Raw genomic sequence first — 16767 nt, 5'->3', positions numbered from 1 at the left:
GTGATGGGAAGTGGAGGGAAAATCTGCTGCTCATTTCTGTTGAATGCTGAAAAGCTAAATTTATTTGTGTCTGTTGGAGTAAATTAAATCCAGTTCTTCATTGGCTCAGTGCGGCTTTCTGAAACATCAACTATGTCAGTTCAGCCACTTTAACCATTCTTTGCCCAAAGTACTGACCAGCTAGAGATGCACAAATACCAAATAACACCACTTTAGCTGATATTTAAAAAAATATTTTAAAGATGTTTAAAGATCTTCTACTACTCTTTCTGGCAGAAAACTGATGAACTGATTCTCTAGTACCTGAGGGGCTTTATAGCTACTCACTCCTCTGCAATACAAATCATGGTAGAACATAACATGGTCTTTTGTTCAAGGCTAATGGATAGCACAAATCTGATCCAGATTTGGTACATATCCTTCATGCAGATAACGAAACAAAAAGGGACCCAAAACATCTTTTCTGATTTTGTGCTACTTCTCCTAGGATCATGAAAAGCAGACAGTTAACAAAATTCACGTCTTAAAAGAGTAGAGTACTATAAAACCACAATGTTTGGCAAATGCTTCTCTGTGCTGGAGCCAGAGTGTCGGCTGTTGTCCAGCTAACAGCACATTTGTTCCACCACCAGTGTTGTCAATATTATCTGTGTCAAATAACTCACATAAAGTTGATCGTGGATATTGGCACCATGCTTCAACAGAGTTTCCACTACTTTTGCATGCCCGTACTGACAAGCAGCTAGAAGAGCAGTACCTCCATCCTGTGAAAAAGCAAAGAATGTGTACAGTCAGGTGAGAGGGAAGGTGCTGGATTGAACATCATCATAAAAAAAAAAAACCCACACAAATTTTAAGGCTTTTCAGAATTCAGCTCACAGCACTTCAGTAGTGACTAGCTACTGAATCTGTTATAATTTTAGTACCAAGTCTTGCCACGCAAATCTTTAAACTTGGCTATGTCACTATCAATAGTTTTCTGCTGAGTTTTCTTCAGTGAGGGACAGGTATTAGGAAAATTCTGCTTTTTGTTGCTTGTATTCTGCCTTCCCATTAGAAGCTTTGCCCCTTCACAAACTCCTCCATGTCTCTTCCCTCTACAGTCAAATCTCCCAGCCCTGCCAAGCTCTTAAACCTACTGAAGGACAGCATGCCTTTCCCCTGCTCCAAAGCCTACTGATCATCTACTCCTCTTGGGCCAGAACCTCATGCTCTGCCGTGTCCTGCCTCTCACCTGTTGACTGTTGGCTTGAAGAAGAGTAGGGAGGATGTATTTTAAAGCATGCTAGCTGACTGTGGAAGTGTGAATCAGAACAAACCCATGACCATCACTGAAAGCCCCATTACTTCTCCTGAAGAAGTGACCCCTGCCGGTCCCAGGCAGTTATAGTTGCTGCACATCACCACTAAAGGGAGACCTAGGCACATGCATCAAATCCTGCTTTGTAGAGAGGATCCCTTGGGAGCTTTGTGAGAAGGGAAACACCTCAGTGTTGCTGGCGATTGACTCCAAGCCAGCTGAAACAAATGAGATGATGAATGTGGGTCATGCCATCTCAAGTGCACTGTGCCCCACTCAGAAATGACCATTACTTCTGCCACTCTTGTGGAAAGGAAGTTCTTCTGCCTAGGATGGTACCATGCTGTCATGACAGATGATGCACACCCAAATTTATCCACATCAGAGGTCTTCTTCTCTCTGTCCTTCCCTGCCTTCTCCCAGTCTTAAGCCCTTCCTCCACAAGATAAACTATCTCAAGTATTTCAGATAAATATTTTCTAGAACTAGTATTAATGTAGGCCAAAGACTGTGTTTTGCTTCAGCCTTGTTCCCTGAAACAGCCCCAAAGTTTTGTCTGAAATTTTCCACACAGACGGACATCCACAGTAGTTATGGCTTGAATGGCCAAATGGATATTTTATAACTTGAAGTGCAAATCAAATTAATTGATCTGTGATGCTATTTCACGCCTATAATAACCTCATGAAAATGCAAGTTCTGACATGACTGAACTAACCCACAGACAGACACTATAGTGACTCAAAAACTCATATTCACCCTTCCTCCCTACAACACTGAAAAGCAAGTAAGGCTCCAGCATCAGCACAAGTGTGAACCTTTTACTTGACAGTCTAAGAATTGCATATTAATTCTGCATTATTTCAGTAAATATAGTGTGTAATCACATCAGTGGAATTAAATTACTCTATAGCTACAATGAGTCATTAGACTTTCCTGTGAAATTAAACTACCTTAATTTAATAGGAACTGCTGGAACAAAACACAAAAGAAACCACAGTGGTTCCTGGATTGAAAAACACCTTATACACACTTAAAAGACAATGGGAAAAGCTAATAACTTTGTGAAACCTGTTTCCTGTCTCCAACGAGCTGACAGGCATTTTGCTTGAGCAGTAAGTTACCAGATCAAAGGGCTACAAACAAAAAGCAGAGACATTTCCAAAGACACTTTCTCTGAAGGAAAGGGAGAGAAAAAGATTAGTGAATTAAAAGAGAGAAACCATGCCAACCAAATTGGAGGTTCTCTGTGGAGAGGCAGGGCAGAATGGGCTATAGGAAGCTTAAAAATATTGAGGTTCCCCAAGTGGAGGGTAAATAGACATGCTCAGTTAGCTGCGTATGGGAATAGTTTGTTTATTGCTTTATGGGATGTTTTTTGTTTTCTAAAATTCTTGTGTTCTCAACAAGCTCGTGTTATTTTAAGAAGACTGTTTGCTAGCTAATATAGTTTCTGGAGGGAACCAAATGACCTGTTGCAAATTAAAAGCAGTCCTGCAAAGCTACCTGCAGTTAGCATAGCAGAGCTGATGCCCAAGACTCAGAGTACAACAGTGTGATCTCACTTTGAGCGATGTCACAGCTTGAGGTTTAAGAAGGGAGATGCTTCTCACAGAATATATCTAAGTGTCTTACAATCGAGATCCTGACCAAGTGTTTGGTTGAATCCAGTGGACAGTTGTAGACAGATTTTTTTTTTTTAACGACTAACTCATTTCATAGAATAGAATCATAGAATGTCTTAGGTTGGAAGAGACCATCCAACCTCTTTCCAAAATACACAATTTAATTCTTTCAGACTAGTGTGACCAAGTTACCTACATCACCCTGATCACAGTCCAGGGATCAGAAAAAACACTGGCTGGTCCCCAGTGTCAGGCATCCACCCTGAATCAAACATTTACTGAGTCAGAAAGAATTGAGTGACAACTCCTCAGCTCGAAGATTTGGTCCTTGATCATGAAGACAACTGGACTCTAATACCTGCTCTACTGAGTGTCTCCAACTTCATAAAGTTGAATATATTGAGCAGAAGAGACTGGGGTTCATCTGCACGCACTGGATGGGGGTACCACTGTGATAAACATAGAGAGGTCTTGTTGTAAGAAAGAGAAGTTGAGGCCAGGAATCTTTTCTGCTGACCATGCGGTAAGACAGCACTCAGTTAAATTAAGGAATTGCCAAACAGCGTGAAGGTCCATAGTTTCTTAGGAGGAGAAAAACTTCATCCCCCTCTCATCCCTATTGAGGTTCCATCTTGCATTCTTCTTACACTTTTTTCCAGCAAGCTTTAGTTGGAGACCCCAATGGTTTAGAGGCCATAGTGAAGGCAGATGAGTTATGAAAGAAAAAGAAGTAAATAACAGAGTTTTAACATCCCTTTCAGCCATGTGATTCCCTCTCTCCTCTTTGGCTTCAGCTGAGACCAGTAAAAAGCTGAAGCAGCAGCTTTGCTACTGGCAAGCCCCTTGGAAGCTCTGAGCAGGGCAGCAAATGGGAGCAGGGACATGTGAGCAGCCGCAGAGGCACTTGAAGGGGCACAGTGGGCAGGAGGCTGGTGGTGCAGCAGGGAGAAGGCACGTCACCGTGGCTTTATTTCTCGCTCATATTCTGTACCTTCTACTAATCCTTCACTTCTCTCAGCTACCTCTGCAATTCTTCTTCTGGAGCCACTTTTCTTTACCCCACGCAGTCTGTTCTCCTGGTGGCACATACAGCAGCTGCCAATCTCCCCTGTAAGCGTCTGGAGCAGCAGCAGCTGGTAAGACCACGCTCTATGGTGTAGACTGTCCTGTCAATTTGCCTACCTCTTCCTTTACCGGACTTGAAAGTAGCTTAGAATTATATGTTGTTTTTTCGTCTCTGAAATATGCTACAAGGGAGAAGAACTGATCTTCCGCCATCACTACCTGCTGAAAAATAGCCCCTACCACACTGTTCGACCTGCAGCATTGCTCAGGAAACAGGCCATCATGCAAAAACCCTTTTAAGAAGCCACATGCATATAGTATATCTCAGAGTAAGAAAAGAGAACATGTTTCAATTTATGATGCATAAATCTAGGGATGTCAGACTGTCTCTGTTTGATAGGATATGTTCAATTTGTTTTCTTATTTCAATTCCCTGTCTTTTATAACCGAAAGTCATTTGCAAATTCATTTTGCGGTGCCGTTTTAAAACAGCCAGGACCAGGCCTATCTTTTCCAGCTCTGCTCCCAGCTGAGTCCCGTAGTAGGGAAATGCCATATCTCTGATCTGAAAAGGTTTGTTTAGTCAATTATATTGTTTCTGGGGCTTGGGGTGGGGGGGGGCAACGCAGAGTGGAGGAACCTGTTGCCTTAGTCACCTGTTAACAGAATGGTGGTAGTCTGATGGAATAATTCCAAGCTACAAAAAAAAATTACTTAAACAGAAATTTGAACTGATACAACAACACACTAGAAAGCAATTGGAAGATGCATACTGTCAATGCAGTACATTCTCAATGGTGCCTCAGGTACACACTCCTCCACAAAACATAGTTGGAGCTTGTGTTGTCTTATGACCAGCTCAGCTGGAGCTGACATAAACCTGTGGCCTGGGGAGGAAGAGCAAATTGCAGCTTAAAAGATGGACTAAGTCAGGTCTGAATTCAGATGAGTCAAGCTGGAATATGGGAGCTGGGAGCAAAGTTTCAAGGTGAACAAAAACAGAGCCCAAACTCGCATTTGTCCAAAGATGGAAGCCATTAGGAGTGGTTGAATGCAAGAATATTTTCTTATCATTTAGATCTTTACTCCCTTTTATCTGCCCTAGTGACTCACATCAATATATTTTTCATGCTTCATAAAAGATCGTACATTGTCGTGAAGGATCAGACAACTTCAAGCCTGCTGTTCACCTTCTGAGACGAGTTTTGGGATGAAGAGTTTTGGTGAAAAATGCAGCTGTCCTGGACAGAATAAGGCACTCAGCCTTTGTCTTTCCTCCTTACCGAGTTTCCTGCATTCACCGCTTTCCCTCCCTCTGCAAAACCACTGCCCAGCTGCATACTGAGCTGCACTGAGTAACCCAGACTCTTCCTATGCCCAGGTCACCTTTGCTCCTTCAGCATGACTTCATGGGTTTTATAGGCCAGATGAATCAAAGGACGGTGTTAAGTTCACTCACCTAAGTGTACACAGCTGAATGCAAGAGATCCTTCTGAATCTTGTTAACTCTCACCTATACCCTGAAATAAAAGACTGAGAAGCAACCCTTAGGTTAATGTGCAGCTTCTCCCAGTAACTCTGTCCCACGTGAGATTACACAGCACTTTGAAATCCAGCTGTTTTAACACTGAAACCTCATTGCCAAGTTCCACAGCTGCATTCCATTTTGTGTTAAAGAGCCACGATTTCATTCATGTTTTTACATTTACTGATTGCTACTGTGGTCAGAGAGTTGCCTTCCACAAGCATAGCTCCCTGGGACATTGGAATCCTACTGTATGGGCATGTGTGAACTCTGGCCACAAAACCTCAGGATTTTTAGACGCTGGAGCATAAGGATTTGAGTCTCTGATGTCCCATCAATTCCCTTAGTATTTAAAATCTCTATTTCCAGGGACTCTGGAAAGCAGGTATGTAGAGGGAATCATTCAAATCACAAACTACAACATACTGAAAAGTTGGTTACTGTGGCATAAAGAACTATTTCCTCTTATTCAAACACATGACAATGGATCCCAGGGTAAGTGACTAGCAAATGTCCTCCCCAGATGATGGAAAAGTTCCAAAACGTCACCAGCATGTAAAGGGCAAGAGTATTTAATGAAAATATGTTGCTTTTTGTTCTATTTGCTGGAAGCAGAGGTTCTAGCACCGCCTTGGCCAAGGAAACTGAGTTGATGTACTGCTGTCAGTGATGAACTGCTGTTCCTAATGCTCTTCACCCTATGAGGGGTGATGAACCAGGTCCAGGCTCTGCCATCTGTTCTTCTGGCTGTACTAAGAAGAGTTTGAAAAAGGACCTGCCTTAACAGAGAAACAGAAGCTGTGAGGTGCATTTCATCTTGTCTTGGGAATTTAGTAACAGCTGAAGCCATTATACTCTTACGTATCCTATGGTAGGATGCATAAGACATCCCAGTGTAGAGAAAATTTAAGCCTATGCAAATGAAGTACATACACACCTAAAATGGGATCCTACCTAACATGTACAAAAAGACCCTTTGTTCTTGAATTGGTGGATGGCTTAAGAAGAAAGGCTGCTATCACTATCAAGGGACTGACCTTTGATCGACTTATGCCATTCAGTCTAAGTGGTAAAAGCTAGTCTCAAGTTAATATTTTCAAAATATGCTGCATTACTCACATTACTCAGAAATAATTTGAGTGAGGAAATCCTTTTATCATCTGACTGCTGCTATGTCATTTTTCATGTGAATAGGGAGAAAAAGCGCCTTAATTATCAGAATTATAAGCATGCAAAAATAGACCCATCAACTTACTTTATTCTTAAATTCAGTGGAGGCTCCAAATTCAAAGAGAAACTTCACAACATCGTTGTGGCCTTGCTGTGCAGCAAAGAATAGAGAAGTTGCACCTGACTGTAAAGAAAAAAATGAATTAAAAAAACCCAAACACACAACATAGTTCACTGAAGTATATACATTTCAAAACAAAAAGTATTGAGCACAATCAGTCGAGTATTATTTGAAAAATCACAATGATTTTGAGGACTCCAGAGGTTGTTAGCTGTTGTTTTCTTCCCATTGCGCTGAGAATCTGTCTAGCATCATGCATTTGAGTAAAATCTGAGTTTCACAAGAGGCTTTTGCACAAAGTTTCTAATATAGACCCCTTAGGATTCACTCACTTCTACCCAGCCACCAGACAGAGAAAGCAAGCCCAGAGTGAGAAAAGAACAGTCTTGCACAACAGAGGAATGGCCAGTTTGAAAACAATCCCTGTTCCACCTTCCACTACAACCTGAGACAAATAGGGTCATGGGATGGATTGGAATCAAGGTGTGGAAGGACCAGGGTGGTGGTTATTTAGTACAGGAGAACTCCACTTTGCTTGACTCTCCACTGAAAAACCGCGATTGCTGTTGGTGTAAGTCACTCTTGTCTCTTGCAGCAGCAGCTCCCCATCCAGCCAAGCAGCCTTTGAGCAACCACAGTCAGCCCTGCAACTCCTGCTTTCCCTTAATCTTAATGAGGAACTGAAACTCCATATTTTATACTAGTTGTGTAAAATACTGTCATTAATATGTGAATAAATCAGGACCAAAATCCAAATATGTAAGATTTTAATGGCTGGACAGGAGAAAGGAAGGTAAGGAATGAAGGTAAGGAAAAGGAAGGAAGGGGGGAGGGGAAGAGAAGGGGGAGAAGAGAGCAAGAAAGAGGGAAAAGAAAAGGGAAAGGAAAAGGAAGAGAGATAGCAAAAGGGAAATAGGCAAAGGGGAAAAGGGAAAGGAAAGAAGGGAAAGGGAAAAAGGAAAAGGAAAAAAAGATATGCGAGCTTTCTTGACTGTGGTCTTTCTCGTCCCATGTAGAAGGTGCAGGAAAGGAAAGCTACACAGGCAATTCACTCCAGTGCCTAAAGCTTTTACAATAGCATGTGGGCCCTTGAGATCATTTTGGAGCCCCCTCTCGCAGACACATTTATGGACTCTCACTTTCCCAAGCTTCACAACAACTTCAGAGTAGAAGCACTGGTTTGAGTATGTGGGTTTCATTTCAGAACAGAGTCCCTGGTTTTCAGGGCTTAAACTTCCTCTCTGCAAGAGAGTAATTTTGGAGGATTTCAGTGTTTCTCTTTTTGTTGGCTTGCTGAATCAAAATGTCCTGAGCAATACTCAAGAGCAGCTGTGTAAAACTGTCCTCAACTTTTCCTTTAGTTGCTGCTTTTCAAGCAATATTTACCTAAGGGAAGGGACACGTTTAAATACATGTTTTGTTCGAACAGGATCCCACTGAAAGACACTGACAATCATCATTAGAGCAAGTTTAGGCCAGTAGGTGCAAAGACATTTTTATCATCAAACATGGCATTGACTGACTCAGTAACTTGCAGACGTCAGTGTGAGATTAATGCTCTAGTTCCAGGTAACCAAGGGAAGTGAGAAACTTTGGCTTCTATTGTTAAAGCAACAAGCACACGGCTGTCTTGCACTGCCTGCTGCCACCCGATGTTGCTGCACGTTCTCCTTAAACTGCTCTTCTCTTAGGACCAGTAGGACTGTTGTTTTCCCAGAGCAATTCTGCTCTCTGCGTAGGCAGCACGGACCAGAGCGGCTGTAGGTGCTCTGTACGACCATGAGCAGAGCATGAGGAGAAGGCACTTTCCCAAAACCAGCCACTGACATCGCCCGTCCTGCAAGCAAGCGTGTTGTGATGCAAGAGATGCCTTGAATGCAAAGCAAAGATGCAGACAAGGGCACAGGTAGTTAAGCTGTGGGATTGTTAGAGATGGCTCAGATTAAGAAGCAGAAACTCCAAAGCATACCAAGTCAAACTAATCCCCAGGCTAGCAATGGCATCCACTCTGTTTTAATGACCAGACTCTACAAATCAAAAGGTAAAGCACTTCTCATTTATCCCATCCAGAGAGCTGTAAATTACTGTGCCAATAAATAAAATTGCAGATGCACAAACGTGGGGGCTTACATCTCAGATGTAACTGCCCCTTACCAACGAAGTTGGTGAAATTGCTGAAAATGTTTGATGAATTATTTATAAATGTACCTCTGGAATCTCATTTTCTGTTATAAACTCCAGACTCTGATTCTTTGATGCTCTCAGGAGAGAAGACCTGTGTATATATGCACTGCACAGCAAGTAACAAAGAAGCAATTGGCAAAAAGGGACAGACAACACCCTTTTACTATTTGTGATAAACCAATGGTTAGTTAATCAACCCCTGTTTGAATGCAGAATTTCTCCTACCTCTCTCTGCAGATTGATATCTGCTCCTTGTAACACCAACTCCCGTACACAGTCTATGTGGCCATAGTAAGATGCTACCATCAGAGCTGTTGTGCCAAGCTGGGAGTAAGGAAAAACAAGTCAGTACCTTCAACAGACACCTCCAGTAATGGATCAGGCTGTCTGGAAGAGACAGCACCTCTTCTGGAAGGCTGAAGGAAGCTTATGATTATTGAAAACTTGCATAATTTAAAACTATCAAGAATGCTTCGAAAATGAGTAATTAGCAAGTATTAAAGCTAAAATATTACGGATTTGCCTGCAGTGCTAAGGCCTGATCATTCAACAAATACGTACAAAATTGCTTCACCTTATAGTCCCAAAAGAAGTACAACAAGAATAAGAAGAATCTCTTTGGTTTATACACAGCATTTTTATCAGAGAATCCCAAAGATCTTTGCGTCATTTCCAGAAGAACAGCCCTAGACACAGGAGCTGAAAGACTTAGCTGAGTCACTTATTTCTGAGTCATAGTCAGGAGTAAGGTCCAGATAATTTGAATACTAATTCCCTATCCAGGTGATGAGAGCAAGCTCACTCTGTGACTCTTCACTTTCTATGAGAGAATTTTCCATACCAGAACTGTGCATTCAGGTTCCCTTAGTACACCACAGGGTCACTGATCAGTGAAACAAGCATGACTTAGGCACGATGTATGTGGTGTATGTACTACAGAGAAACCACACGCATAAGGATGAAACTCATCTTTCTAAAACATTCACACACACCACTTCAGTTTAAAGAGGGAATATGTGACGTTACAAAAAAGAAGCATGCAGCCTTAATTGTATGAAAATACTTTCGTCTAGAAAATGTGTATGCCTGATATATTACTAAGTCAGCATATTTTACAGTGCATTGTAAAAATTCTTGACCAAAGTCAGCCTTCTTTTGATAACAAATGAGCAGTAGTAGACCATATATCTTTATATTGATCTCTATCCTATTTACTTTATGCCCCCATCTGAATGTGCTTCCCTCCCTGTCAGAATCAGTCATAACATAAGCTCCAGAAGTACTGCAGGACAAATAGTTGCTTACAGGGCAAAAATGAAATGAAAATTAAAAGATAGGTTAAAGTCAACGGGCTTAGAAAATCTCCTGCACTTCGAAGGTATTCCAAGTGAGAGAAGCTGTGGAAGGTTCATGTTTCAGGCTGGAAGTGGCACTAATCCTGTATAACACAGGCATGACTCTCAGAAAGTCAGTTCCAATGCCAAACAAAAGGAACTGGGAACTTTTTAACTTTGGTTTTCCCCTGCCCTTTGACGTAGCTTAGTACAATTAAGTATTGCTCCATATGTTGTAGGCAGAATAGCAAGACATACCCGTTATCTGTGTTTTCAACCCATTTCTAATCTCAAAACTTATTTCAACTCATGCCAGTTACAGTAAGGAAATCCCCGCGAAATCTATCTGTCACGTGTCTGGGCTCCTTTTTGCTCAAGCCATTTCTAATCTCAAAACTTATTTCAACCCATGCCAATTACAGTAAGGAAATCCCCATGAAATCTGTCTGTCATGTGTCTGGGCTCCTTTTTGCTTGGCAATCTTACTGTGCCTTCCTGCTGGTGCCAAGTCCAGGAGATACTGGTCTTGAGGAGGAAGAAGTTAGGAAGCCAGCAGCTCTTCTAACTATGAGGAAGTCTGCTAGCTGACAGGTTATCGCTACCTGGGCTCAGTAGAGTCAGCTCTTCACTGCGATCTATTACTACAATGACATTTCCTTGCAAAGAGAAGCCCAAAGTGCTAGGATCTGTGTGTTTAATGTCAGCGCCACAAATAACTGTGTAAGACACATTTTTGAGTGGTGGCAAATTCCTGATGCCTTGCCACTGATGTAAATCATCCTGCTATTTTATCTTGAGTTTCCAACTTGCTTCCTGACAAGAGAAGGTTTTAAATCATCCCTAAGTGCCATAAGACTCTCAGATGTCTTGTGTTATGTCCCTGCCACACCCTTGGTGCAGTGGGCTGTGGAAAGCGATGTAAAATCAGTGCCGTGGCTGTAGGTGCATTGTGTGCATACGCTGTCTTTGCAGTCCACATCTACTCGCCCACTGTTCAGCAGCAGCTGGAGGAGAGCCAGGTTTCCTTTTCTTGCAGCCCAAAATGCAGCATTGGCGAGTGGTGTTTCTTTCTGGTGAGAAAAAAAGGAACAAACACAGAAATAAAACCCTCTGGAAGATGTATTGGACAAACACACACATAAAAATTCTGCATTCAAGCCAGGCATGTTTCAGCTCAGTGTGCTGTTCTTTCAAAACCAGAGCATGGAAGGGAAGATAATTTAATTTCTTCAGGCAATTAAAGACATCGGTCTCCCTGTGCTGCTTCATGTTGTTTCAGGTCTTCCCTTTGTTCACGGCAGCCTATGTCTCTTAGCTTGCTCTGTCATGAGAGACACCAATGCTAGTCCAGATCCCCAGGGAAACATCACAGAAAACAATGTGCTAACTGGTACCTGTATTGCCTGCTTCTACGGTGGGGCTGGGCACAGTCAGAGAGGATGAATCATCCTGCTGACATGTTCTGCTGCAGGACATCCTCCTGGGTTTCAGGTCAACTCTCTGTCATCTCCTTGTGTTCTGCATATAAAGGAATTCTTTTCCCATATAGGAAAAGTATTGCTCCTGCATCTCCCATACTGTTGGGTCTGCCTCCCTCCTGGAATTAACACCCTGTAACTACGGACACATTAAGTATCTCCTGGGAGGAACTAGGAAAAAAGAAAAGGCTTACATCTCGCTGTCTATAGACTTACGGATTCATTTACTAGGTATGCAAGGCAATATGTAAGGCAAATTTGGGAAACTCTTAAATCTAGATAACACAGGCTACTGTTAAAAGAAATTACAAGCAATGTAAATCCTTTGATGCTTTCTTACTCCTAAGAACAGTGCCACAGTGTGACCCCTCCTGGGTGGGAGCAAATTATCTCTGCCCAGCATAGGAAGAGAATAGCAGAAAAGGACACAAACTTTGTTCCCGGCCTCTTTCTCTGATTCATGCAAGCAGCTGCCAAAACGCTGCCCTGACAGGTAAGCGTGGAGGGGAAACAACACTGTGATAGCAGCAATGCTTAACCTAGAGCAGGTTCATGCAGCTTTTAATAAGGCCGAAACCCACCAACAGTTCAGTGAAGGATCACTTCACTGATAGCCGTCTTAAACCAAAACAGTGTCAAAAACACCCGGGGGCCTTGCTCTGCAGTGAATCCTGCCTTTGGGTTAACCTGAAGAAAGTACAGTGTGGATATAAAAGTCAATCATTCTGCTTCAGAAAGTGTAATATACACTTCTCCACGCCTAAATGTCAATGTGCACGTCTAATGTGGTAGCGAATCAGGACTGAATGGTTTTATGGGTCATACTTAAAATGCACACATAGAGCAGAGTTTAAATTGCTTCCTTCACTGACACACAGGCAATAAACCTTCCAGAAACCAGCAGACACAAGATCAATCCTGTGTGAATCTATCCCAGATCCATCACACAGCACTTTCCATGGGTTTAATTTTTAATATTCACAGGTTGGAAAATTGGCAGCTGTTTGAGATGAGAGAAATTTCAATCATTCAATAAATTATAATGTACTTCCTATAAATTGATAGCGATATTTCTGTACCAGCACACACAGGGACAGGAGTCTGAAAAATTTAGCAAGCACAGTAGGCTAAATTCTGATCTTTCTTCTACAGCTAACATATTTCCCCCTGGTGAATCGGTAGATAATGTCAGTCAAAGTAGAGCTAGCAGTTTATACCCTCCTTGCTGGCAAAGCAGTAGTGTGTTCCTATCTTTACCGTTACAACCACTAAAGTTTTATGTAAAAGCAAACAATTGACCTAAAAACACAGGGGCTCATGTTGCCCTTTTTGCTTTGATTTATTAGGCAGATTTATAGAACTGGTAGTTAGGAATATTGTCTTATTGTCTTTATTATTATGATACTCAGTGGAAAGCTATTGCAAAAGAATGATATTTAGACCTTACAGATTGGGAAATCAAATTGCTTACTTTTTATTCTCTCTCTCTGTCCCTTGAAGTTTTAGAAGGCTTTGGGGTATGACAATGTCTCCATATGGGGAAAGGTTTATTTCATTTAATATTATTTCATCCACCCAGGTTCTCACTATGAGGGCACAGCAGCAATGTGACTGTATTTTACTACACCTACCATGCAACAATGCCATTATCAATCATGTGGGCAGGAACCTGAATCCATATTCAGGAACTCTTCACCTGCTTTCATCAGTTTACACAAGGAGAGAACTAAGTTGCCATTGTTACCCTAGTCTGGAAGTAGAAGTCCAAAGTCTTTACCGTTATGAGTCATAAATTCCTACTTCTTTTTTCCTCCTGTAATTCCTGCAGTAGCTCTCCAGCAAAGCTACCCTCATACTTTGAATCAGACCCAAGGAATGGAAGAATTCTCCAGTGCATCAAGGACATGAAATCAGGTCTTTCCCAGTGGTGCTTTTGACCTAGTTTGGAATGATTTCCATGAGTACTTGTAGTTCCTCTCATGACCCTGCATTGTGGGGGATTCCTACTATAAAAGTAGAGTACACAGCACACTCGGACCACCAGCCGTGTAGTGATTAGATAAACAAAAAAAAAAGACAAACACAAATCTGAGTTATTTTACCTACTAAAATGAGTGGAATGTCTAAAATCATTCAGATGGTCTGGGCACCCCACAATGCCAGCCTTAAGGAGTACCGTGGATGCGTTCCTGTGTGGCTGCCCTAGGGGATCCTGCTCTGGCACGGGGCTGGACTAGATGATCTCTAGGTGTCCCTTCCAACCCCCTACATTCTATGATTCTGCTTTCAAACCAAAGATTTATACCTCTGTGCTCAATTGTTTTCAGGTGATATCAGTGATACTGATGTCACTGATAGGCAAAACATAAGGCACTACTTTGGGAGTAGTAATCTCAGTAACTGAATAATTTTTTAGCATCAAATGGGTTTTAAACTGTAGGATGTGACATAAGGCTTAACTGCCATTATTCAGTTATGAACTCAGCCCTGTCTCGTCAGATACTTCTTAGGGAGAAGTAAAGTTGAATTTCAATAATTTTCATATAATTCTTACTATAAAGCTAGTCTGCTCTTAAAGACTCCTTGAAGTAAACAATTGATCTTCTGCATTGACAGTCTGGGAACAGAACATAACAGATGTTTGAAAACATGATTAGCTAATAGCTTTGGTGAAAACAACATTTTTCATTATGTCGTTTGCTCCAGCATCAGCAACTTTCAGGGTACAATTTTCTCCACTTCATCAAGAATTTCTGAAGCATTATTTCAAACGCTGGATGTGCTATTCATTTCAATTGTTTACATGCTTTTGCAAGGGCCCAAAGATGAAAAGCTGGCATTATATTCATGCCATATTGACATCAAGCAAAAATACTTACTAAAAATATCCTAGAGGAAAATATATGTTGTATATGTTATAAATCTGACAAGACTATTTTTATGCAGAAATACAGAAAAAATAAAATGCGATATTCACAGAATAACAAAATGTTAGGGGTTGGAAGGGACCTCAAAAGATCATCTAGTCCAACCCTCCTATCCGTATGTGTCATCTTAGGTATATTGAGGGGTAAAACACCATTTAGATGCTGTGTCAGCAACTCCTGCTCCTTGCCCTACCTTTGACTTGCTCTTTGCAGAGAAGCAGCAGGTCACAGCAGGGTAACAGCTGAAGAAGAAGAGTGAAGCTCTTAAACAATGATCTTGAAAATGAAAGAAAATAGGCAATAGGCAAAGAGAAGAGAACACTAGCCCAACAGCTTGTTCCTTGAATTATCAAATGGAAAGGAGGAATTGAGTAAAAAGTTTAAGAAAAAGAACTGGAAATCAGGATCAAGCATGATCTTTAAGGTCCCTGCCAAACCAAATAATTCTATGATTCTATGATACAACGGAAAATGTTAGTGGGACTTGGGAGAGGACTTTATCAGATAACAGTACCACTTATGTGAAGGATCCTGATAAAAAGAAAGAAAGGTCATTCAAGATATAATTTTAAGTTTAGTTAGGCAAAAGCTGGTAGTAGAAGAGACGATATTCATGTGTATAAACAGTGAGACAGAAGGATAAATGCTACCTCATAGGTAATAGGATAGTAAGACGGAAAACATGAACAAAGAGTGGCAGAGAGAGCAGGAATCCTAGGTAAGTACACTGTCTTCCGAGAGAAAGGAAAAATGCCAAGCAAATAGGCATAGAGAAGAAAGAGAAAGTAGAGGGAGGTGAAGGCTGCAATTCTCCAGAGGGAGAATTAGCCTTGACCAGGAGTACTTGAAGGAATAGAAAGTGAGAAATATGGCACAGTAAAGGAACTGATAGGAGAGAACAGAAAAGAAAACCTGCAGGACAAGGTAAAAAACCGAGAAGGTCAAAAAAGGAGAAGGCACTAAGAAGCTGGCACCACCAGCAACATGGTGCTAGTATCCATTAGGGTGGATGACTGCGAGAAATGAAGGTGGGAGAAACTCAGAGACAGAATGGAGGGACAGAAGACACTAAGAAAATGCAAAAAAAACCCACAGGTGTGAGACCAATGCAGGACCAAAAATGGGATAAGCATAGAGATTTCACCCTCCAGTGCAAGGCTGAGCTGCACTGTGAGCAAAGGTACCCTGCTCCCTGCCACATCAGGGCTTTAACTGCAGGTGGGAACCACCTGCTGCACCACCATCGAACTGAGCGGTGCCACAGCAGCACCAGCATCCTGCGGGGGGAGGCACATTGACAGCAGTGAGAGGCAAGTACAGGGAGAAACCCATCAAATAGAGCATTGGAACAGAAGCAAGATGGGAAAGGGCTGGCACAGAGCTGGTGATCAATAAGAGAAAGGCAAGCACAGCATCCAGAAAGTGCATAGCCAAGGAGGTGCACATCCAGCACAAATATGATCTGTTACCATTAGTATACTGCTGCTTGCTTCCCTCTTTGCCAAGTGGTCTTATTAAACCCTCTCCTCAGGTTAAAAAACTTGTTTCTTTTGAAAATGACGGCTCTTGCATGGGTTTGGATGGAAAAAGTGCAAAAAGTGACAAGAATCACAGACAGAAAAGGGAAAAAAACAGCCTGGCTTCAGTGGCCACCACAGCCTGAAAGGAAGAGCACGGATGAACGCTGCCTCCGAACGATTACACAACCAGCACTAGCAGAGATGATTGGAAAAGTGAACAAGAGGCTCCTGACTGCACCAAACCCCAAAACGCTGAGCCCGGCCACCCTAGAGCCAGCACAAAGCTTCAGGGAGGCTCGCAGTTTATATAACACTAACCGCGCATCCTTTTGGGTATGCCAGCTGCGGAAAGTACCCGCTCCATCAGCTGCCACCGCAGCACCCCCGGGGCACCCCACAGCCCTCGAAGGACGCTTCTGTTTTCTTTCCTTCCACCCTCAAGCACCCCTCGTTTTTCCTAAAGAAAAGAAAAGAAAGAAATCCCTAAATTCGAGACTACAAGGGAGCGTTTCACGGGC

General features: G+C 42.1%; 1 protein-coding gene across 1 annotated transcript in view; it reads right to left on the bottom strand.

The window, feature by feature from the left end:
• The window catches only part of LOC104280919 (ankyrin repeat domain-containing protein 29-like), a gene marked incomplete at both ends in the record, with an annotated part of 18776 nt that extends 2070 nt beyond the window's left edge, over positions 1 to 16706 (bottom strand). Inside the window, 5 exons of the mRNA XM_009878728.1 lie at positions 666 to 764; positions 6771 to 6869; positions 9216 to 9314; positions 11284 to 11394; positions 16605 to 16706. Coding sequence (XP_009877030.1) covers positions 666 to 764; positions 6771 to 6869; positions 9216 to 9314; positions 11284 to 11394; positions 16605 to 16706 — 510 coding nt within the window. The remainder of the gene's footprint in view (positions 1 to 665; positions 765 to 6770; positions 6870 to 9215; positions 9315 to 11283; positions 11395 to 16604) is intronic.
• Between the last annotated feature and the right edge of the window lie 61 nt (positions 16707 to 16767).

This window comes from Apaloderma vittatum, unplaced genomic scaffold (genome assembly GCF_000703405.1).
Source record: "Apaloderma vittatum isolate BGI_N311 unplaced genomic scaffold, ASM70340v1 scaffold37881, whole genome shotgun sequence".
Lineage (NCBI taxonomy): Eukaryota > Metazoa > Chordata > Aves > Trogoniformes > Trogonidae > Apaloderma > Apaloderma vittatum.
Note: the sequence above shows the minus strand (reverse complement) of the source record. Positions and strands in the feature narration are given on the sequence as shown.